Genomic DNA, 25815 nt, shown 5'->3' with positions numbered 1-25815 from the left:
TTATTGTATGCTTTCCAATAAAAATCTATCCTGGTCATATGGACACACAGCTCATACAGGGCAGATTCTTATACACGCACAAAAAAAAAACATGATGGTTCCTGTTGAGTCACATCAAAAATAAATATTGTAAACCTTGAGAAATTGATACAGAAATTATAAGTATACCCTTTTTAGGGAATGCTCACACAAGGCGGATGTGTTGCCATTTTTCTACTGCCGAATTCTGTAGCATCAAATAATGTCCTTTGGTAACAATAATGATTCGATCAGTTATGGGTTATGCTTGCCTGTCAGTCATATGTAAGATAAAAAACAGAATTTCTTGTTTAGATTGTGTTTGCGTCCTTGTATCCACAGGATAGGGGATAACATGCCTATCGTTAGTGGTATGACCACTGGGAACCCAGCAAATCCAGAGAATGAAGAAAATTGTCCATAGAATACATGCTTGGCCTGTTCTTCATTAATTCTCTGTGTATTTTCTGAAAATTGCCAAGCTCTTTCTGCACATGACTTAGCAATGTGCAGGGAACTATAACACAGTCCTATCAAAGGGAATGGTTGGGTGCTCCTTTGTGCTGGGAACATGGGGACTGCACTACTTCAGCATCACTTGTATTGTTGGTTTTTAAGCTAGGGTAATCGTATGGGTTCCAGTTGTTGGACTTCCATTTGGTTATGCAAAACAGTTTGCAAATCAGCATGGTTTTTACAGGTGGTTCTTAAAAATACAGCTGTTTTTGGGTGCTCTTTTTTTTCAGGTGTTTGATTTTTTTTTATAAGCTTCCAAGTAGAACTGCTCTTAAAAAAGAGATTTTCTTCAGCGCTGTTGCCATCCTGTTCCCCACTGAAGTCAATGGAAGCTTAAAACCAGCTTTCTTTTAGGCATTTTTGGGTATTTTACTTTTTTTGCACGTGTGAACAACCCTTTTAACCCCTTAAAGGGGTATTCCTCCCCTAGACATTTTATCCCCTATCCAAAGGACAGGGGATAAGATGTCAGATCGCCGCGGTCCCGCTGCTGGGGACCCCTGGGATCCCCGCTGCGGCACCGCGCTATCATTACAGCACAGAGCGAGTTCGCTCTGCACGTAATGATGGGGCCGGAGGCACAGGGGCCGGAGGTACAGGGGCCGGAGCATCGTTACGTCACGGGACCGCAGCGATCTGACATCTTATCCCCTATCCTTTGGATTGGGGATAAAATGTCTAGGGGCGGAATACCCCTTTAACGACGCAGGACGTATATTTACGTCCTGCGCCCGCGATATCAAGCAGGGTCGCGCTGTGACCCCGCATCACATCGCGTCGGTCCCGGCGCTCGTCAACAGCCGGGACCCGCGGCTAATACCACACATTGCGGCAATGTGCGGTATTAACCCTTTAGAAGCAGCGGTCAAAGCTGACCGCCGCTTCTAAAGCGAAAGTGAAAGTATCCCGGGTAGTCAGTCGGGCTGTTCGGGACCGCCGCGGTGAAATCGCGGCATCCCGAACAGCTTACAGGACACCGGGAGGGCCCTTACCTGCCTCCTCGGTGTCCGGTCGACGAATGACTGCTCCATGCCTTAGATCCAGGCAGGAGCAGTCAAGCACCGATAATGCTGATCACAGGCGTGTTAATACATGCCAGTGATCAGCATGAGAGATCAGTGTGTGCAGTGTTATAGGTCCCTATGGGACCTATAACACTGCAAAAAAAAAAGTTAAAAAAAGTGCTAATAAAGGTCATTTAACCCCTTCCCTAATAAAAGTTTGAATCCCCCCTTTTTCCATAAAAATAAATAAGAGTGTAAATAAAAATAAACATATGTGCTATCACCGCGTGCGTAAATGTCTGAACTATAAAAATTTATCGTTAATTAAACCGCACGGTCAATGGCGTACACGTAAAAAAAGGTTTTGAGGTTTTTATAGCAATTTTTGTAAAACATAAGAAAAACTTAAATGTCCACCTTCACCAGCTGAATTCCCTTACAATTCAGGAAAACTTATAATGTACTATAACAAGAGTAATGTACTATAACAAGAGTAATACTCACCTCACCAATCCACTTTTTACTCTCCTGCTGACACTTCGATGGACCCCCCCCGCTTGTCTTTGTTTTTCCTGCCCCAATGATCACTTTTCAGCACAAAATGTGACCTCCATGGCATCAGCACATCACCGATAGAGCTGTCACATGTCAGTAGGCAACATAATCACTGGAGCCTGGTAAATGGGGACCTAAGGGGGAGCAGGCAAATATTGGCACAGGAGCAGCAGAAAATTGGTAATGTGTGTATTACTCATTTTGCTTTATTATACAATCATTAATTGTTCATACAGAATGTTTAAAGAGTACCTGTCACCAAATAAAACTTTTAATATGGTGTTCCTTGTGTAATTAACAGACACTTTCCCATTCACTTGCTTTTAAAATTATCAACATAAATATGTTTAAAATGTTATATATGAAAATTGACCACTAGGTGGCTATGTTCTGTTTCCTGCCACAATTAATAAAGTTAGTTTGGTCTCCTCCCGTACTGGCTGGAGTCTAAACTCTGAAAGTGTTTTTCTGCACTGAGCTTGATTGACAGCTGCACAGAAAGTGAACGCTCCACAGATTCTCACAGAAAGCTGCACAAACTGACAGCTGAAGGAGACCCTCACTGATAGCAACACAAACTCAAACATGCACTTCTATTCATCACAGCACTGCAACAATGTGAGGGCGGAAGTGGTCCCCGAGCAGGCTTCAGTGATGTCACGCCTGCTGGGAAACGCCCACTTTCTCCTGCTGGGAAATTGCAAAAGTAAGATACACAGCTTTTTTTAAGGGCGGTGGGGGGATTAGGAGTAGTTTGGGAACATAGCCTGAGTTAGTTTGGAATAGTTTATTTGGTGACAGGTACTTTTTAAGGATTAGAAAACCCCTTCAGTACTATAATCAGGACTATGTTTGGATGCATTTGGAAAATCTAGTAGCCATACTTAAATAAATCTTCCTATCAAAATCTGGTCAGGGAGGGAATAAGATCAAAAACAAAACAAAAACTCCTCTTCCTTCCCAGCTCCCGCAACACCTCTAAGATAACCGAGCTCTAATCCCCTATGTCTGGCACATCTGGCATTTTGGGACGTGATGTCATGCTTGTTCAGCCAATCCATGCCTGAGGTCGGACTCCTGGCCTCCCCATTCTAAATGTATTCAGCACCTTACCATTTTTTTTTTTTTTGTAAAGGTTTAGCACCTGTTTAAAAATGTCATCACCTTATCCTGACCTATTGTATGTGCATTCGAATGGAAGTTAAATTTATGGCGTATTTATGGGATTGCTGGACACCATGATGACTCTTTAACTTCCATTAGCTGAGCTCTACTAAATTTAACAGAGTAAAGTAACAGATTGGTCCATAAACTGCAATGGGCTGGTTAGCCAATGGGGAGTGGTGCTGCAACCCCTTTGCATTAATCATAATTGTAAGCACCGGAAAAAAACTTTGTGTATAACTATTGATATGTTGCAGATATATTAATTCTAATACTATCTCTGATATGTCTTTTAGAAATATTATGGATTTTACCTTATATTTGGGCCTTTATATTTCCGGCTACAAGATGTCCCATTACAGGCTCATTTCATATTCAGCGGGCTGTGTCATCTATGTACTCGCAGAAAATCATGTGGGTCCCTGCAGCAGATGCTGAGAGAAACAGACTCAGAAAGTGAAAACTGACACAGCCTTTCTCTGTGCTTGCTCACGAACACACACCCTGCTAGGGAGAGGAATACAGTGGGCGTGAGCAGGCTAGTGAAGCAGATATCTGGCCAGTACTAGACTGAAAACAGATAAAAATGACTTATACATGATGCAAATTGCATTGTGAGTAACATCCATGGTTAGATATGCTTTCAATTTTGAGATTCCCAAAAGTTTTTAGTATTTTTTATCCCTTTTGAAACAGACTGTGTGTACTGGAGTGTGCCAGTATAACACATGTTATTTCTTCTTAGGTAATTCTCATAATATTCTGTAATTAAACTACTCAAATTATAATCACATGAACGCCATCTGAACATCTGTGCAGCACAGAATTGATGGGGATCCAGAAGTCTGCAATGCTTTAGCACATTTGGATTGCTTTATCTAAGGCACTGTTCACATCACAGTGTTATTAAATGGGCACTGTCATGTTGTATTGTCATGATATGTTGTAAAGCATGCAAAACCAATAGGTTTTGCAATTGCTTTCATTAGAAAATTTACAGTATTTCATACTGAAAAAGCCAGTCAAACAACTGCCCCCCCCCCCCTGCCAGCTTGGACACATACTAGTCCTGCTGTGTCCATGCGTCATCACCTATGTCATGGACACACTTCCTTGATTGACAGCTTTCAACGCAGGGCTCACAGCTGGAGGTAAAATCTTCCCACTGTCAGCTTGTTTCCAGCTACTGTCAGTGAGGACAAGCTGTGAGTTGTAGTTTTGCTAATGCTAGGGGAGATGTGAGCAGACAGCATACTGAGGGAGGGGGCAGAGACCTGCACAGTGCGGCCACGCCCCCTTCCTTTATTGAGATATTCAGACTAGTGAGCTAAATTAAGTGTAGTAAAAAAAATAAGGGTGCTAGACACATAAAAATTAGATGTACATGGTCAGGATTAGGTACTGAGTGATATATAAAAAAAAAAAAAAAAAAAAGTTTTTTTGTTGGATCTGACGGGTAAGCTTTAAGGAAAATTTCACACCTACAGGCTAAACAAGTTCACAGGCCACCATTGGAAGAAATATCCACACAAAAAAAAATATATATATAATTTTTTTCCACAATACCCTATGGTTGAAGATGCTGTATGGCACAGGTCTCCAGTAAACCTTATGTACCTAGGTGTACATGTTGAACAAAGGCCATTAACCCCTTAACAACGCAGGAGGTATATTTATGTCCTGCGCCGGCTCCCGCGATATGAAGCGGGATCTGCATTATATTGCGTCGGTCCCGGCGCTCAACGGCCGGGACCCGCGGCTAATACCACACATCGCCGATCGCGGCGATGTGCGGTATTAACCCTTTAGAAGCTGACCGCCGCTTCTTAAGTGAAACCTAAAGTGACCCGGCTGCTCAGTCGGGCTGTTCGGGACCGCCGCGGTGAAATCGCGGGGTCCCGAACAGCTGATCGGACACCGGGAGGGCCCTTACCTGCCTCCTCGGTGTCCGATCGACGAATGACTGCTCCGTGCCTGAGATCCAGGCAGTAGCAGTCAAGCGCCGATAATGCTGATCACAGGCGTGTTAATACACGCCAGTGATCAGCATAGGAGATCAGTGTGTGCAGTGTTATAGGTCCCTATGGGACCTATAACACTGCAAAAAAAAAAGTAAAAAAAAAGTGTTAATAAAGGTCATTTAACCCCTTCCCTAATAAAAGTATGAATCACCCCCCTTTTTCCATAAAAAAAATAAGTGTAAAAAAATTTAAAAAATAAACATATGTGGTATCGCCGCGTGCGTAAATGTACGAACTATAAAAACATATCATTAATTAAACCGCACGGTCAATGGCGTACGCGCAAAAAAGTTCCAAAGTCCAAAAAAGCGTATTTTGGTCACTTTTTATACCATTAAAAAAATTAATAAAAAGTGATCAAAAAGTCCGATTAAAACAAAAATCATACCGATAAAAACTTCAGATCACGGCACAAAAAACGAGCCCTCATACCGCCCTGTACGTGGAAAAATAAAAAAGTTATAGGGGTTTTTAAACGTATAAATTTTCCTGCATGTAGTTATGATTTTTTCCAGAAGTGCGACAAAATCAAACCTATATAAGTAGGGTATCATTTTAACCGTATGGACCTACAGAATAATGATAAGGTGTAATTTTTACCGAAATATGCACTGCGTAGAAACGGAAGCCCCCAAAAGTTACAAAATGGCGTTTTTTATTCCGATTTTGTCGCACAATGATTTTTTTTTCCGTTTCGCCGTGCATTTTTGGGTAAAATGACTAATGTCACTGCAAAGTAGAATTGGCGATGCAAAAAATAAGCCATAATATGGATTTTTAGGTGGAAAATTGAAAGGGTTATGATTTTTAAAAGGTAAGGAGGAAAAAACGAAAGTGCAAAAACGGAAAAACCCTGAGTCCTTAAGGGGTTAAAGGGAATCTTTCAGCTGCATTTCACGTTATAATCTGCTGACACTGTTGGATAGATGTTAGAGGAAGGAGACAGAAGGTACCTTTCATTTATCGGTTTGTTCTTCCATTACGTGGGAAAATACTTCTCGGGTGCAAAAAGTCATAGAGATATTACCAAGCCCTTGAAGTGCTGAGGGCTGAAACACCTCATTGCCCCTCTCACTCCTGTTACTGCTTGATTGACAGCCTTAAACCATGCCCTGTTTGCAAAATTCATAGGCACAGTCCAGGACCAAGATTTGGAATCTTATCCTTGACTCCCTTAAACAAGGTATGCAAATAGGGGGAGGAGTAGCGGAACCTAAGCACTTCAGGGGCTTGGGAACGCCTTTTTGACTGTTTGTGAGCTTTTTTTCTACGTTATGGAAGCACAGACAGATATATGAATGGTCCTACCAATTATTTAAAGGAAACCAATAATCAGATTTTACCCTATATAATATAGGGTAAAATATTCTCATCATCCCCGGTGGATGCTCCTGCCCCCAGGGATGGTGAGGATATGAACTTATAAAGTAGTCCCCACCACGCCCATAAGTAGTCCCCTGGGCAGGGAGCTCCTCTCACCTAGTCCCCTTCTTCGGCTGGCAGCGACGCCCCCTTCGTTTGATTGACGGCCATGTCATTGTTCTGCTCACTGAACCAACAGAGCAGAGCGATGATGTGGCCCAACAAGCGGAGGGGGCGTTGCTGCTGGCTGAAGAACAGGAGTAGGTGAGATTAGCTCCCTGCCCAGGGAATTACTTACGGATGCGGTGGTGACTACTTTATAAGTTCATATCCTCACCATCCCTGGGGGCAGGAGCATACCCCGGGAATGGTGAGGATAGAGATTTTACCCTATATAACGCTTTTCCAAGCGTTATATAGGGTAAAATTTGATGATTGGATCCCTTTAACAGTTTCAAAATTTTGGAATCTGAATTTCAGCATACAGATTCCCTTTAACATACCGTGGACATGACCTTACTCAGTTTGCTACAATATTGACAACACAAATCTAGAATCCAGCTTATGCCATATATCTTTTTATGAAATTACAACTGGAGTCAATAGGAATCCTATGTGAGGAACAACCACAAACCACAAAATGTTATCCTAATCTTTGGAGATTTGGCTTTAAATAAGTTGTCAAAGAACTTTCAATTAATGACCTATCCTTATGATCAGAGCATGATTGTAGGGGTCCGGACCTGAAATTTCCACAAATTAGTAGAATAAAGGGGTAAGCACCTTGGCCCCTTTGTAATTTATTCAGGCACCACGCCATACATACGGGTTTGGATTTGCCTAGTATTACTGCCCATTCAAGTGAACAGACTGAACTGTGATGGAAGGCACAACTATATAAATTTGTACAGAGCTGTGCCTATGTAAATAGTTGTAGCAAAAACGACCAAGGCACGACAGACCCCTAAGATGACCACTCCACTCCTTAACAAACAGCAATAATGGGCTTTGCCAGGATCGAGTAAAACAAAATTCAAAATTTTATTGTGTATTACAAACTAATACATTTAGGTGCACTACTGTGGTAGATGTAGACAGTGACATATAGCTAACCCTCAAACTGATGTTAAAATTGAGACATTGGCCAGTATATCCCTATATGAAGGACATACCTGAGCCCGCACATCAATGCCAAGGTTTCTCAAGTGGCACGGGACCTAACACTAAGCCTACCTGTGCCGTATGGGCAATGCCAGGGGCAGTGGGCAATTACAGCAGCATTCGTTCCGACTCACTGCCTGCTCCCAGATACCTCCAGTGTGACTCAACACACATACAATGAGAGGAGGGAGGCAGACTATAAGCCCCACCCAAATTGCACCTACATTTATGTATTATCTATATGTTACACATCCACACCTTTCATCTGGTGTAGGATGCCATTGTGGCACTTGTGGTCTGCTGCAGGCATCCCTCATTGTATGCATTTTATTCTGGCGATTGCCCTTAGGAACGGACAACAAGCGCAGGATCTGCTCCCCCAGCATAAATGCACAACTGCATTTGGGGTTGAGCACCTCCTGCTTTTTGAGACCTTCTTGTTGTTTAAATCTTATACTTGGAAGTGTATAAACTCCACATTTAATGCGCCTTGATCACTGGGGAGGAGCCACATGAAGATCATAGTCATATATTACCTTCATGTGTGTTGTGCCTACATTTGGTGAGTAGTTTCAAAAAATGTTTTAGTTGTTTTCAGTATTTAGAGGTATTCACACAAGGAAGCGCATTTTGTTTTGTTTGTCTTTAGTATATAAATAATGGAGCTCTGTACTTTCAGACATTGACAGTGAAATCATGTCTGTTGTAGCATGTCATTTTTTTTATCTATTTATCTATATATTTCCTTTCTTTTACAGTCTTGTCCTGCAAAACGTGAAGTCCTTTTTACCTCCTTTTTCCCCTCTTCTTGTATCATAATGGACCATCGACAGGCCCAAGAGGATGAGACTGGCTCTCTACTCTGTCTGGCTCCAAGCCCCCAAAGTGAAGCAGTTGCCCATGATTTTGAGGAATTGTCCTTGCAGTCAGTCCAGCATTTACCTCCACTTAAGGAACGAAAGAATGGTGAGTAATTCCATTGTCTCTACTGTGATACCTGACTGAGTTAATATAATGCAGATAGCATCCAGCAGTCCAGTGGAAAGTCACACATAATACATAGCGTTATCATAGCACATCACAGGAAAACAGTCACTGATGCCCTTGGGGTCTAACATTTTTGGTATGAAAATTATAAGATTTCTTTAATCTACAAGGAAGACTTCTGCATTCTGGTCACAGTTGCTACTGTACATCACAGGTGGCCAGTAAATTAGTAGTGTTTTATACTTGTCAGATCCATATAAAAGCTTTGGCTTTGCAAATTTAAGTTTTATTACATCATATAAAGCAATACATGTACTATAGAAAATACCACACATTGGTTTACAGCAGCATACAAATGCTGGCATAGATTTACAAATATCATAAGTGACTGGATATTAATGGACAGTGTATGTAATATGATGGCTGATGGTAGTGTACTCCCTATGAAACACATGCAATATAATTGTTAGAGAGGTTCTCTGAGACCTAGGGCAGGTGTTTTATAGTTGGGGAGCGGGTCCAAACTACAGTCAGCACAATAAAGTTTAGTAGGGGCACATTGGCTGTGCCTTGTACTGCATCGGTGGCACACGACTACTAGTTATTATGTATATGAAGTGCTCATAAATGGTAAAGCAAGTAGAAATATCTGATGCTGAATAGTGGTAAATGGAATTACTTAACTAATTTGTTTGCCCCTTACTATTTGTTCAAACAGTTTCAGGTCTTATGTCACATTAAAGCAGAATATGCTGCAAGGTGACCTTCAGGTATATTTGCGTATTACACATTTCATGGTAAATCATATGAAGTTGATTCAGTATTATTAAGCCTTGTATGTGTGTAATCACCCTTGAAGCTGGTCTTAGAGGTTAAAATCAAATTAAAATTGCAAAAAAAATAAATAAAAAAAAGCTCTCTCCTTCCACAGTACAATGGCCTGGATATAGATACTTTCCATCCTGCAATGCTTTCTCAGGCTGCTTTCACACTATGTATTTCTCCGTTTAGGAACTTTCGTCAGAAGTTCCGTCACTACAGCTGCGAAACACGGCCGTTACAAAACCCCTGACGGCCGTGACTAAATTGCATTGCAGCCTATGGGGTTTTGTAACTGCCCGTTTGCACCCGTATATGCCCGTAATTCATTACGGGCAGTATACAGTGACGGGACATCGTGGCGGAAAAATTACTGCATGCACTTTTGCTGTAGGACACAAGGTGTGACATTATCTGTATACCAGGAAAGACCAGTGTGAGGAACCTAGTCATGGACATAACACAGACCTATATAGGTGTCTAATGCTCAAATAACCAACTAGCAAAATAAAAATAGTACAGCTGACAGAAATATTGAGATAAACCACAATGTTTTAACAGTGTTAGTTAAAAAAAAGTTTTCTATATTTTGTCTAGAATATACCTGAAAAGCTACATCTGTTGCCTGGAGTCAAACAATTTATTAGGTACAGGCCAGGACTAATGTGCTTTCATAATAAGCATTACTATTCTATTGGCTGTCAAACTTTCTTTATATTGACAGCCCTTTAAATTACTCTCTTGGTATTTGTATTTCTTTTTCTGGATTCGTGCATTTGCAAGCCAATTTACACTTTACCTCTTATAAGAACAGGTTGAAATGTTAGTGCATTATCACTGCTAATATAAAGGCTTCAAGCATGTGAGTGTAGGTTAGCATTCTACTTTCCTTAAATATGCATTGGATAAGGCATTAACCTGTGATATTAACATACAAACCTGGACAAAATAGTGGATACTCCGCCACTGGGGACCCCCACAAACTTGGTGCAGCCCCTGCTATTCTGTGCCAGGCGCTGCCTCTGAGACGGGGGCATGACAACATGGCCACGCCCCCTCCCATAGACATGAATGGAGGGGGCGTGGATAGGGAATAAGATGTATAAAACCAGAATACCGCTTTAATGAGACAGAAGAGACAATCGGAAAAGCAAAATAATTCCCAATATTGTAAGAACTGGGTTGATAGATGTCAGCCAATTGATGATTGAACACACAGTTAACTTACAGATTTGGACAAAATTGTTGATAGCCGTCATGCACATCTGGTGGTGCTTATTTATATAGAAAGCAGTAGGAATGGATGGAAAGATTTCATTCTGCCACATCCCTTTTTCCCAACAACAGCCTCAGGTGACTAATAACACAACTGGTGGAACTCAAACATCTTAAATCTTACAAGCATTAAACTGGCTTAAAACTTTTTAATATTAATTGAAGTAAGATTTTTGAGTCCCATCAGTAGGGGTCAGTCACCTAAACCTAGACAGTACTATCGGCATGTTTTGCTTTGTCTGACCAGAGTATATGGAGTTTACATTAGTCACTGTTGTCTACAAAGTTTCACAGAGCTACGTCTCCTTCTCACACTGAAAATGACCTCTGCATTTTCTAGCATTGTGTGTGATTCAGTCTTAGCCTGTGCACTTTTTATATCGCAACACCATTTAGGCCTATGCACAAATATGTTGACCTTTTGCAACAAACGGAAAAGGTTATTGACAAATTTGGCATATGCTTTTTGATAATGCACATTTTTTGTGAATCTATTGTTATCTAATAAATGCCGTGGTAAAATTTGGAGCACTGCTGAAAGCGGATCTGTCAGCAAATATGTATAAATGATTTAGAAAGTTTTCAGACCTTTTAATTTTTTTTCTCATTTAGTTATGTTGTATTCGTGTCCCAGCTACTCATGATGCTTAGAATTGACGCCAAAAACTTAAATCTTTGTTTCATCAGACCAGATAATCTTGTTTGTCACAGTCTGGGAGTGCATTAGCTGCTTTTTTTGAAAACTCCAGGTAAACTTATTTGTGTATTTTTTACTGAGGAGAGACTTATTTCTGGTCACAAAGCATAGATTGGTGAAGTGCTGCAGTGATGGCTGACCTTCTGGAATTTTCTCCCATCTGCACACAGGATCTTTGAAACTCAGCCAGAGTGACCATTGGGTCTCTAACCAGAGCTCTTCTCCCCCGATTACAGTAGATTGGCCAGCTCAAGGAAGAGTTCTGGTCATTCCAATCTCCCATTTAATAAATATGAAAGCCACTGTGTTCTTGGGAACTTTCAGTTCAGCAGAAATGGTTTGTACCCTTCTCCAGATCGGTGCCTTCACACAACCCTGTGTCCAAGCTCTACAGGCTTTTATTTCCATCTCTTGGCTTGTTTTTTGGTTTGATGTACTTTGAAACTTGATAAGCTGTAATTCTTTGTATAGACGGGGCTGTGTATTTCCCAATCATGTCCAATTAACTGAATTTACCACAGGTGACTTCAATCAAAGTGTAGAAACGTTTCAAAAATTATCAAGAGAAATAAGAGGCCCTCAGAGCTAAATTTAAAATGTCATAGGATATGAATACTTTTGTGCATGCAAAATATTAGTTTTTGATTTTTATTAAATTTGCAAATATTTCTAAAATTGTGTCATCACATTCTCATTATGGGTGATGATGGGGGCGACTAGATTTTTTTATTTTAGCATAAGGCCGCAACTTAAACTGTAAAAGAATAACTACATAAAAATAAAGGGACTGAATACGTTGTGAATGAATCATATGTTCCCAATAAAACAACAATTCTGGACCACCTTTTATTAAAACTATGTATTATACTGTCCCTTTTTTTTTTTTTTTTTTTTTTTTTTTTTAAGTATAAGTTTTATTAGGTTTTACACAGTAACACAGAAGTATAACAATACGTGGAATCCCAGGATGATAGAATGAATAGGTAATAATCAAGAACCAGTGAGAGTGGTATGGGGCAATGGGGGAGCCTCTCCAATGGGGGGGGGGGGAGAAAGTAGGGAGAATGGGAAAGAAAGGGAAAGAAAGGAAGACTGGGGAGGGGGTGGGAAGAGCAGAAGAACCTCAGAAAAGAAAGCGGGAGGAGATGTAGATAGAGCCACTCACCTGACGAAACCCTTCCAGCAAACAGTCCAACGCGACCAGAGCAGGCATACGTGAGGGCAGGGTAGGTGGACTAAAATGTATGAGGGTCACCAGACTGCCCGATCTGTGCAGAATCTGCGGGGCAGACAGTAGTTAAGATTTCGAATAGAGAGAACTGAATTCGGCTGAGGAGGAGAACTCCGTCCATGGATGCCAAGTGGATACATGTTTGACTGTTTTGTCATAGGAGTCTGCCATAAGCTCCTCCATCTTATGCAAATGTGCAAATGGGTAACTTCCCGAAGCCAAGACGAGAGGGTCGGCGGTACGGGGGACAGAGTCTAGGGATGACCGTACGAGCTGCTAGTAGGAGGAATCGCAGTAGAGATTTGGACCAACGAGAGACAGGGCCAGGCAGTATATTGAGAAGGAGCGGCTTCGGGTGGCGGGTGAGGGACGTGGATGTCAAACGGTGTATAATGTCTAGTACCTGTGTCCAGAAGGTATCAAGTACGGGACAGGAAACCCATACATGAGACATCGTTCCTCCCTGGGAGCCACACCTCCAGCACACATCAGGAAGGGAGGGATACATCTGGGAGAGGAGGGCCGGGACTCTGTACCAACGAGACAGGATTTTATAATTGGTTTCACGTGCCTTGCAGGAAATGGAAGTCCTGTGGCACAAAGTCACAGCCATCTCCCACTCTCCATCTGCGAGCCCTTGACCCAACTCTCGTTCCCAGCTAATCCGAAAGGACAGGGGGGAGTCACGGTGAAGGTCCATGAAAAGGCCATACAGGGCACTCACTGGTCGGCATACTGGTGCTTGTTGCACACATAGAGATTCCAGGGAGGTGAGCTGGAGGTGTAACTGGAGGGTATGCTTGTTGGCGCTATAAAAGTGATTGAGTTGCAAGTATTGGAGGTAATGGGTTGCTGTAGGCAGGGTGTCTCCACTAATCTCCGCCAAGGTTTTCAGGGATGTCCCAGACAGTAGGGAGTGGAATGACAGGTCATCTCTTCTGTCGCGGCCCAGGAAAGATGTACAGGTGTATGCAGGTGGAAAGGTTTTGAGGCCAAACACTGGCGTAAGGGGACCACCAGGACGGAGAAGGTGAGTGTGTTTGAGGTATGAATTACGGGATCTGATAATGGAAGACAAAATAGGCGGGAGAGTCAGTAGGGTGGAGGCCGAGACCTCCTGCATGGGTAGCCACAGAATGTGTTTGGGATCTATACCCGCAATTGATCTCTCTAAGTGTAACCATTGTTTGTTTAAGCGATGATGGAAACTGTCAAGAACTCTAGTGAGCACTGTAGCTAGGTGGTAAGAAAGAAGGTCTGGCATTGCCAAACCACCATCACTTTTCCTACAGAATAAGATCTGTCTTGCTACTCGTGGGTGTTTGTGGGACCAGACAAAGCCAGACAGCAGCGCAGTGACCCCCTGAAAAAAGGGGCGAGGCAAGTGGGTCGGGATGGTAGAAAAAAGATATAACAGTCTTGGTAGGATATTCATTTTAATTATATTAATTCGACCCAGCCAGGAAAAGTCCCTGCGCTCCCATCTGGCCAGATCCGATCTGATCGTGTGAAGAAGGGGAGGGTAGTTAACTCGGTATGTGTCGGCCAGTTTTGCAGGAACTTGTATTCCCAAATAGGAGAGGGACGTGGTCTGCCATCGGAATGGGAAAGTACTGCGCAATTGGTGGATAATTGTAGAGGGTAGAGTGACATTCAAGGCCTCACACTTGGTCGGGTTCAATTTATAGTTACTATGTGTTGTAAACCGCTTTAGTGATGTGAGCAAGGAAGGGAGGGAGGTCAGGGGGGATGAGAGGTATAGTAGAAGGTCATCCACATACGCGGCGCATTTGTAATGGGACGGCGGAATCTCTAGGCCTTTGATGTCCGGGTTGCCACGGATGTCTATGAGAAGGTGCTCCATACATAGCACATAGAGCAATGGCGAAAGGGGAAAGCCCTGCCGCGTTCCATTACAAATGGGGAAGGGCGCTGACAGTCGTCCATTGAGGCGGATCTGAGCCTGTGGGTGAGTGTAGAGAGCCAAAATGCGATCAATCATTGTGGAGCCCAGGCCAATTTGTGTAAGGGTCGCTCTCAGGAATCCCCAGTCCACCCTATCGAAGGCCTTCTCCGCATCTAGGGAGAGCAGGAAAAGCGGTACTCCACGTGTACGAGCTGCGTGGACAACCGAGAACGTCCTGAGTGTGTTGTCCCTGGACTCTCTTCCGCGGACAAAGCCTGCTTGATCAGGGTGGATCAGCTCCTCCATGTAAGTGGAGAGTCTATTAGCTATTAATTTAGCGAACAATTTGGCATCTAGATTAAGTAGGGAGATGGGCCGATAACTAGGGCAGAGAGCAGGATCCTTGCCCTCCTTGTGGATAACCACTATGAAAGCTCGGAGGAAGGATTGGGGGGGGGGGGTCAGTAGCAGAGATGGAGTTAAGGGCGGAAAGGAGTGGGGTCGGTCCTCGTGCAGCGATTTAAAAAATTTAGCTGTATAGCCATCTGGGCCCGGGCTTTTACCGTTTGGCAGGGATTTGATGGCCAATTCCAACTCCTCCACAGTAAATGGGGCCTCTAGGGAGAGAGCGGCTTCAGGGGAGAGTCTAGGGAGGGCAGTTTCAGCAATGTAGTGGGACAACGAGGGTGTCCCCGCACGGGCGTCAGCGCCGTTCTAGGGCGATGGGAGGTTGTAGAGATCACTATAGTATGAGCGGAAGGCGTCCAGTATGGCCGGGGTCATGTGCGTGATCGTGCCTGAGGGGGTTTTAATCAAAGGAACGAATGGGGAGGATTTCTTTTCTCTTAGGGCGTTTGCTAGGAGTTTCCCCGATCTGTTACCCCATTCATAAAAGACCCTCCCTGTGAGTTGTTTGTAGTGTCTGTGTCTGGAATTTAAATAACTCAAGAGTTCCTGGCAAACCTGAATAACCTTCCGTAACACAGTCTCTTGGGCCGATTGTTTGTGGAGGGATTCTAGATCATGTAAGCGGTCGAGGAGAGCGGTGTATTTTGCTGCTGACTCTCGTTTCAGGCGTGCACCATGTTTGATCAAGGTACCCCTGAGCACGCATTTGAGGGCTTCCCATTTAACCGATGGGCGGAAGGGGTCGGATGCATGGGTCGCGGCAAACATTGATATGTCAGATTTAAGGTCTTGGAGGCAGATCGGATCTAGAAGAAGGGATTCGTTCAGCCTCCAAGAGGCCTGTGGCTTGGCGAACGATGGTAGGGTAAAGGTCATAGAAACAGGAGCGTGGTCTGAGAGCGTAGTAACACCTATGGTAGTGTTCTTGATCGATGGCAATAAATGGTGGGGACAGAAGATATAATCTATGCGTGAGTATGATTGAAGTGGGTGAGAATAAAATGTGTAGTCCTTGCAGTCAGGATGTAGAGCACGCCAGAATTCACTGAGTTGCAGCTGGTGCAACTTCCGCCTCAGTGCCCGAAGCTTGTTGTATGACAAGCATGTTCTACCAGTGGACGTGTCTATCAGGGGGGCCAAAGCTACATTAAAATCGCCACCCAGGAGAATTGGGCCCGTGGCGAAGGACGATAGCCTATCTAAGGTCCGGAGGAGAAAGGGTATCTGGTCGTGGTTAGGCGCGTATATGGATGCTATGGTGGTAGGCTGGCCTGCTATGGTACAGTTAGCAAAAAGAAAACGGGCTTGCGGGTCTATGGAGGTATTCAGAACCGTAATAGGGAGGGATTTGTGGAATGCAAGGGATACGCCTTTCGTCCTGGCCTCGGGGTTTGTGCTATGTATCCATTGGGAGTAGTTTCTGGTATTTACTGTGGGAACAGCGTCAGACTTGAAGTGTGTTTCCTGTAAACATAGAATGTGAGTCCTTTGTTTGTGAAATGTATAAAGTATTTGTGCCCTCTTCTCGGGTGTGTTAACCCCTTAAGGACCCAGCCATTTTACACCTCAGGACCCGGCCATTTTTTGCAATTCTGACCACTGTCACTTTAAACATTAATAACTCTGGGATGCTTTTAGTTATCATTCTGATTCCGAGATTGTTTTTTCGTGACTTATTCTTCTTTAACATAGTGGTAAAATTTTGTGGTAACTTGCATCCTTTCTTGGTGAAAAATCCCAACATTTTATGAAAAATTTGAAAATTTTGCATTTTTTTAACTTTGAAGCTCTCTGCTTGTAAGGAAAATGGATATTCCAAATAAAAAATTTTTTTATTCACATATACAATATGTCTACTTTATATTTGCATCATAAAATTTACGTGTTTTTACTTTTGGAAGACACCAGAGGGCTTCAAAGTTCAGCAGCAATTTTCCAATTTTTCACAAAATTTCCAAACTCACAATTTTTCATGGACCAGTTCAGGTTTGAAGTGGATTTGAAGGGTCTTCATATTAGAAATACCCCACAAATTACCCCATTATAAAAACTGCACCCCCCAGAGTATTCAAAATGACATTCAGTCAGCGTTTTAACCCTTTAGGTGTTTCACAGGGATAACAGCAAAGTGAAGGAGAAAATTCACAATCTCCATTTTTTACACTCGCATGTTCTTGTAGACCCAATTTTTGAATTTTTACAAGGGGAAAAAGGAGAAAATGTATACTTATATTTGTAGCCCAATTTCTCTCGAGTAAGCACATACCTCATATGTCTATGTAAAGTGTTCGGCGGGCGCAGTAGAGGGCTCAGAAGCGAAGGAGCGACAAGGGGATTTTGGAGAGTACGTTTTTTTTAAATGGTTTTTGGGAGGCATGTTGCATTTAGGAAGCCCCTATGGTGCCAGAACAGCAAAAATCCCCCATATGCCATACCATTTTGGAAACTAGACCCCTTGAGGTACGTAACAAGGAATAAAGTGAGCCTTAATACCCCACAGGGGTTTCACGACTTTTGCATATGTAAAAAAATAAAAATAAAATTTCACTAAAATGTGTGTTTCCCCCAAATTTCACATTTTTGCAAGGGTTAATAGCAGAAAATACCCCCCAAACATTGTAACCCCATCTCTTCTGAGTATGGAGGTGCCCCATAAGTTGACCTGAGGTGTACTATGGGTGAACTACAATGCTCAGAAGAGAAGGAGTCATATTTGGCTTTTTGAGAGCAAATTTTGCTCGGGGGCATGTCGCATTTAGGAAGCCCCTATGGTGCCAGGACAGCAAAAAAAAAAACCACATGGCATACCATTTTGGAAACTAGACCCCTTGTGGAACGTAACAAGAAATAAAGTGAGCCTTAATACCCCACAGGGGTTTCACGACTTTTGCATACGTAAAAAAAAAATAAAAAAAATCACTAAAATGTGTGTTTCCCCCCAAATTTCACATTTTTACAAGGGTTAATAGCAGAAAATACCCCCCAAAATTTGTAACTACATCTCTTCTGAGTATGGAGGTACCCCATAAGTTGACCTGAAGTGCACTACGGGCGAACTACAATGCTCAGAAGAGAAGGAGTCATATTTGGCTTTTTGAGAGCAAATTTTGCTCGGGGGGCATGTCGCATTTAGGAAGCCCATATGGTGCCAGGACAGCACAATAACCCCCACATGGCATACCATTTTGGAAACTAGACCCCTTGAGGAACGTAACAAGGCATAAAATGAGCATTTACCCCCCACTGGTGTCTGTCAAATCTTTGGAACAGTGGGCTGTACAACATTTTTAATTTGCACAGCCCACTGTTCCAAAGATCTGTCAGACACCAGTGGGGTGTAAATTCTCACTGCACCCCTCATTATATTCCGTGAGGGGTCTAGTTTCCGAAATGGGGTCACATGTGGGGTTTTGTTTTTTTTGCGTTTGTCAAAACCGCTGTAACAATCAGCCACCCCTGTGCAAATCACCTCAAATGTACATGGTGCACTCTCCCTTCTGGGCCTTGTTGTGCGCCTACAGAGCACTTTGCACCCACATATGGGGTATCTCCGTAGTCGGGAGAAATTGTGATACAAATTTTGGGGGGCTTTTTTCCCCTTTACCTCTTGTCAAAATGAAAAGTATAGGGCAACACCAGCATGTTAGTGTAAAAAGTTTATTTTTTTACACTAACATGCTGGTGTAGACCCCAACTTCACCTTTTCATAAGGGGTGAAAGGAGAAAAAGATCCCCAAGATTTGTTAGGCAATTTCTCCCGAGTACAGAGATACCCCATATGTGGCCCTAAACTTTTGCCTTGAAATACGACAGGGCTCCAAAGTGAGAGCGCCATGCGCATTTGAGGCCTGAATTAGGGATTTACATAGGGGTATTCTACGCCAGTGATTCCCAAACAGGGTGCCTCCAGCTGTTGCAAAACTCCCAGCATGCCTGGACAGTCAACGGCTGTCTGGCAATACTGGGAGTTGTTGTTTTGCAACAGCTGGAGGATCCATTTTGGAAAGAGTGGCGTACCAGACGTTTTTCATTTTTATTGGGGAGGGGAGGGGGGCTGTGTAGGGGTGTGTGTATATGTAGTGTTTTTTACTTTTTATTTTATTTTGTATTAGTGTAGTGTAGTGTTTTTAGGGTACAGTCACACGGGCGGGGGATTACAGCGAGTTTCAGCTGCCGTGCAAAATTTGCTGCATCGCAAACTTGCAGCCCGATGCTCACTGTAAGCCCCCTGCCCATGTGAATGTACCCTGTACATTCACAGGGGGGGGGACCTCCAGCTGTTGCAAAACTACTACTCCCAGTATGCCTGAGAATGTTTGGGAGTTGTGGTTTTGCAACAGCTGGAGGCACACGGGCTGGGAAACACTGAGTTAGGAAACAATGTTTCCCAACCAGTGTGCCTCCAGCTGTTGCAAAACCACAACTCCCAAACATTCTCAGGCATGCTGGGAGTAGTAGTGCGGCAACATCTTTAGAGCCAGATGTTGCCGAACTACAACTCCCAGCATGCTTGGAGTTGTAGTTTTGCAACATCTGGAGGACTACAGTTTGCAGACCACTGATACAGTGGTTCCCAATCTGTGCCCTTCCAGATGTTGCAAAACTACAACTCCCAGTATGCCAAAACTGTCCAGGCATGCTGGGAGTTGTAGTTCTGCAACATCTGAAGGGCCAGATGTTACAGAACTACAACTCCCAGCATGCCTGGACAGTAAGGGCATGCTGAGGATGTGTAGTTTTGCAACATCTGGAAGGGCACAGTGGTCTCCAAACTGTGTACCTCCAGATGTTGCAAAACTGCAACTCCCAGCATGCCCAGACGCCAAGGGCTGTCTGGGCATGCTGGGAGTTGTAGTTTACAGGGTCCCATTACAGCAATGCATGTCGCTTTACGGCGACGTGCATTGCTGTAAAGGCCCGACCGCGGCTGAAGATCTACTCACCTGTCGCCGCCGCCGTCTTCATCGTCTGGATCCTGGTCTTCAGGGACGAGGTAAGTACCGGGGCCGGTCCCCAGCACTCCCCCGTCCCCCGCCGCGTCCTCCGGTCTTCCTCCCGTCCTCTCCGGACTTTCAGGGGCCGGGCAGGACGGGAGGAAGTAACCGCCCCCCCTCCTGCGATTGGTCGGTTAACTAACCGACAGATCGCAGGGGATCGGAGGAGGTGGCCGGCTTGCCACCTCGCTCCGATACTCCAGCATGGTCCTGGCTGTCTGCAACAGCCGGGATCATGCGAAATTACCGGGCGGTCGGGTCCCAGAGACCCGATCAGCCCGGTATCGCCGCAAATCGCAAGGGCGATTTCCCTTGCGATTTGCGGCGATCAAATACATGGCCCCCCTCGGCGTTTGCCCTGGATGCCTGCTGAAGGATTTCAGCAGGCATCCAGTTCCGATCTCTGCCCGGCGAGCGGCAGAGACCGGAAAACGCCATGACGTATGCATAAGTCATGGGTCCTTAAGACCCAGGGTGGGAAGACGTATGCATACGTCATGGGTCCTGAAGAGGTTAAAACCCTTGAGATTAAGGGTGGCTAAATGAATATCAGCTGACATGGTCAGTGTGTGGAGGTGCATCGTTCATACCGTGGTCGCGCCGGAGTGGAGCAGTCATTGGTCCGTCAGGTGTATGGCATGGAGGTACCGAGGTTCTGCAAGAAAAAGGGAGAAGAGCAGTAAGGCAAGGGGGGAGACACAGTAGTAGGGAGGGTCGTGGGAGAAACAGCAACTGGAGGGGGACTAGGTGTAGGGGCCATAAGGGCCAAATACTGTCCCTTTTTATTACTCTTAAAGATCTATTAATAAATTGACAACTAGGTATTACTATTCCTGCTGTTAGTAGGACATGTTACCATACAGATGTCACGTACCTGGATGCGGATGTCACGGAGCAGGTAGTGGATCCTCTACCTGTGTGGCAGATGACTTGGACCGTATAGAGGAGCGGAATCTACGGTGCCGCTGGTCTTCACCAGAGCCCGCCGCAAGGCAGGATGGATTAGCTGCGGCAGGCGGCACCCAGGTCGCTACCCCCAATACGGCTCAACCACACAGTTACTGGGCAAGGCGAGGTACAGGAGGATGAGACAGAGGCGTAGTCAACATAGCAGAAGGTCAAGGCAGGCGGCAAAGGTTCATAGTCAAAAAACGTAGCAAGGAAGTCTGGTAACACGGATAGGCAAAACAGGCAATGGGAATGCTTTCTCTTAGGCAATGAGCACTGAAGATCTGGCAGGGATGTGTGGGAGGTGAGGGGATTTATAATATAGTGTTCGGGTGCACTTACTAATTATGGTCGCACTGGCCCTTTAAATTTCAAAGCACCGTCGCGCGTGCACCCTAAGGGACAGGGACGCGTGTGCCGAGGCTGAGACGGTGCAGCAGGAGTGGACGTGGGTAAGTGACGGGCCGGGATTCGCATGCAGGCGCGTCCCGCAATGCGAATCCCGGCCCCGCCAGTGAGCGGGGACACGGGGCTGCTGCACTCACGGCCGGTGAGCGGGGACACGGGGCTACTGCGCTCATGACCGGTGCTAACCGCCGTAGCGCTGTATGTAACAACAGACTGAAGTTGTCCACACAATGCTGACAGTGGCGAGCTGTGCAGAGACCCTACCATCTTCAAAATGATAATGCCCATTTGTCAATGTGTTCACTAATTTCTAGAAGGAATAAAAGGATCCGCACAGTGAAGATTGCATATAGAATGCAGTTATTTAATGAGACCTATAAGTCGGGAAATCAACAGGGCTTCCCCTAAATAGATCAACTCTTTTTATCCCAGAAACAATGCCACACTTGTTCACTAGCTGTGTTTGGCATTGTGGAAGCCCTATTCACTTTAACAAGTTAAACTGCAATACCAGACACAGCCTATGGACAAAAGTTGGGCTGTTTCTTGGGGAAAAACCCAACTGTGGAGTCGGTAGGCCAGGTTTATAACTCTGATTCATTAATTTTTTTTCAGCTCCTGTTTGGACTCCAGCTACTTCATAAATGGGTCACATACAATAATAAAGTAATTTCTGTGACTTTGAGGATCTATGCTGAGGATATGCCATAAAAAAAACGGAAACCCCCTTTAAAAATTTACTGTGATAAATTGGTGACATTGTGCGTCTCATGAAAGAGAATATGCAACATATGCAATATAACATTTTTTTATTTTGAAGTCAGAGTTGGAATCAGTAAAATTATTTTCTGACCCCACATCTCAAGGGGGAAAATGTAGAACTTTTTATGATCCTGAATAACCCATGGGAATTTTGGCTTGGGATTCTTTTTTTGGATTGTCCTAGGTCAAGAAAGAATAAGTGAAAAGAAAAGTGTAATCAGAAAATGACCTATTGTTTAAATCAAGTTTTTCAAACCAATTTTTTTTTTAGATTACCGTACATTTTTTTCTGATTTTCAGTTATTATAATAATACTAATAAGCTGACTCCTGCTGTTCTGTGCATACAACTTATTGTTTCTTTATCATCACAGACAAGTTTACAGTTAAGGGGGACACCAGTTGACAGATAACATAGGATACAGTATTCACAATAGGTGATGGACGCAGCAAACACCTTCTCTGCACAATGACATTTGCACAGGTCACAGAGCTTGCCTAGAACCTTCTCCAATAGAAGTGTGGGGATTTGCTCTAGACTCTTGTTGTCTATGTCCATGGGTTTTGCTGTAAAGCATATCTCTAAATGCAGTGAAAAGCAACTCCGGAAACATGGCTCACCCCATAATAATGTTCCAAAATTACAATCAGAAAATAAAGAGTTTGGAAAAAAGAACATGTTTTGATATATTGATCTAATCTGTAAAATAATAATAATAATAATTCTAGGTGACACATTCCCTTTAAGTCATAAAGTAAAGACCTAAAAAATATTGATGCCTTAAACATAATACTAAATATGTTTGGATAGACCAAAGATTCCCAGAACACCAAGTGCCAGGATAAGAGAACATCCCTGTCATCGCTGGACTCCTTCAATAGAGAGACACAACCTAGAATATTAATTTCCTGTTGTTTTAGTAATGTCTGCATAATCCGTAGCCAAAACTAAAAACCCTCATAAAATTTGTATGCATAGTCGGAAAAGTGGATGATTGTCTAAGCATCTTATCGCAGTTGCCTTAGTAAACAAAAAATTTTAAAACAATGTGGGAATAAAATAATATTTTTTATTCACATGTCTGATTTAACATAAATTAAAAGGTTTCCCCAGGGAAATGCATTGGGACAGAGATGCTAAGGAAATATAGTTTACTTTATCCTGCTCATTATTGTAATTTAACATTGAGTGCTTTCAGAAAAGGCTCCTGTCAGGCCCAAGGCCTGCTTATTTAATCCTACATGTGTATTATAATTGTATCTGTGTGTAATGTATTATCCAAGACATGGGTGAGGGGTCATTCAGACGGTGTATCCTTTGTTATTGGGGGTCTGGCTGTTTGGTATCTCCTTTGAAGTCATGCACTCTGGTCCCATCATATAATCAAACAGATAAGGGGTCAGGAAGAGAGATGCCCCACCTGGTGGGATCAGAGGGGAGGGGGGGGAATGGAGTTTCCCTCCAAAGAAGCAGATAAGAATTAAAATGCTGGACTCAGCTGACAAGAGCTGGACTCTCACTGACAAGGACGGCTATACCATCATGCTGTAAGGACTTCATTTTTGCTTTCATATTTTTGGAACTGTATGTAATTTGCTTATTTATATATATATATATATATATATATATATATATATATATATATATATATATAGCACTTAATCAGCTCTGGTCTTTCATCTCTAAATATATGAGCTCACCTTTCTGAAGGAAGCTCTGGTGAAACACATTTATCTAAGGGTTAATTTGGTGACTTGCTGGGACTAGTAGTGGATACCCAGAGGTCTGGTGGCCTTAACCCTTGCACCATCCCACTCTCTCTAATGTCTTGGCTTGACCAATAGGGTGTGATCGTGACAGCCCCAAATCCCTTTTGTCATAAGACTGGTAGTGAAACAGATACTGCACCTGTTCACGAAAACTTCAGATTTCATGAAGAATTCTGAAATCGGTCATTGAAGCAAATACAAAATGTCTCCTTTCAATTAAAAAATTGACTAGTGCCTCAAAAAGACAAGATAATGCCCCAGCCTTGGTGATAAAGGGAATTTCAACAAGAGACATACATTACATATTTTGAAGCTATGCCAAAAAAGTCTGATTGGTTTGGGTCTTGGTACTTAGCTGCTAGAATGTTTGCCCCTTAGCTGTAAAAACAAACCAGAGGTGTCAATTATATTGGAGTTATGGAAACACCCAGAGTTACAGAAATTGTTCTGTATATCTAGAAATATAGCTTGAGATCTATGGGATCAAGTGCCAGAGTTGTCTTCTGGGCAATGTAACTGGAGATTGGTGAACAATGTATGGGCTGAGCGCGATTTATCAGAAAATGGGTATAACATTTTTCAGAAAAGCAATTATAAAGTAAAAAATATTAGATCCTCTTTATGCCTGAAAAAAGAGAAACTTAAAGGTAATATATCAAAGAAAACCCCTGTTCAAATGCTTTAGGTCATCTTGTCATCTTTAACCCCTTAAGGACACATGACGTACTGGAACGGCATGTGTCCACTCCCGATCTATAATGCGGGTCGGGCCCGGCCTCTAACAACAGCCGTAACCCGTGGCTAATAGCGCGCGGCATTGATCGCTGTGCTGCGCGCTATTAACACTTTAGATGCGGCGTTCAAAGTTGAACGCCGCGTCTAAAGTGAAACCGATAGCATGCCGGCTAGCTCAGTGGGCTGTTCGGGATAGCCGCGGCGAAATCGTGGCATCCCGAACAGCTTACAGGACAGCGGGAGGGCCCCTACCTGCCTCCTCGCTGTCCGATCGCCGAATGACTGCTCAGTGCCTGAGATCCAGGCATGAGCAGTCAAGCAGCAGAATCATCGATCACTGGTTTCCTATGAGAAACCAGTGATCAATGTAATAGATCAGTGTGTGCAGTGTTATAGGTCCCTATGGGAGCTATAACACTGCAAAAAAAAGTGGGAAAAAAAAGTGAATAAACATCATTTAACCCCTTCCCTATTAAAAGTTTGAATCAACCCCCTTTTCCCATAAAAAAAACTGTGTAAATAAAAATAAACATATATGGTATCGCCGCGTGCGGAAATGTCCGAATTATAAAAATATATCATTAATTAAACCGCACGGTCAATGGCGTGCGCGCAAAAAAATTCCAAAGTCCAAAATAGTGCATTTTTGGTCACTTTTTATATCATGAAAAAATCATGATTAATAAGTCCTATCAATGCAAAAAGGGTACCGTTAAAAACTTCAGATCACGGCGCAAAATGTACTACGTAGAAACGGAAGCCCCCAAAAGTTACAAAATTGCGTGTTTTTTTTTTCAATTTTGTCTCACAATGATTTTTTTTTTCGTTTCACCGTAGATTTTTGGGCACAATGACTGATGTCATTACAAAGTAGAATTGGTGGCGCAAAAAATAAGCCATAATATGGATTTTTAGGTGCAAAATTTAAAGAGTTATGATTTTTTAAAGGCAAGGACCAAAAAACGAAAATGCAAAAACGGAAACCCCCCGGGTCCTTAAGGGGTTAAGTTACATTGTGTTGTTTTACATTGTGTTGTTTTTTTGAGCAGTGTATATATCAATCTGCAGATCAGCT

At 43.3% G+C, this 25815-nt stretch overlaps 1 protein-coding gene across 4 annotated transcripts in view; it reads left to right on the top strand.

Annotated features, from left to right (window-relative positions):
* MRTFB (myocardin related transcription factor B) overlaps positions 1-25815 on the top strand; it is a 389460-nt gene that overhangs the window by 203608 nt on the left and 160037 nt on the right. For all 4 annotated transcript variants that reach the window (XM_056536177.1, XM_056536178.1, XM_056536176.1 and 1 more), the window contains exon 3: positions 8560-8767. In XM_056536177.1, the coding sequence (XP_056392152.1) occupies positions 8620-8767 (148 nt within the window). In that variant the 5' untranslated portion in view covers positions 8560-8619. The remainder of the gene's footprint in view (positions 1-8559; positions 8768-25815) is intronic.

The sequence above is a fragment of the Hyla sarda genome, chromosome 8, assembly GCF_029499605.1.
Source record: "Hyla sarda isolate aHylSar1 chromosome 8, aHylSar1.hap1, whole genome shotgun sequence".
In the NCBI taxonomy this organism is placed as follows: domain Eukaryota; kingdom Metazoa; phylum Chordata; class Amphibia; order Anura; family Hylidae; genus Hyla; species Hyla sarda.
Note: the sequence above shows the minus strand (reverse complement) of the source record. Positions and strands in the feature narration are given on the sequence as shown.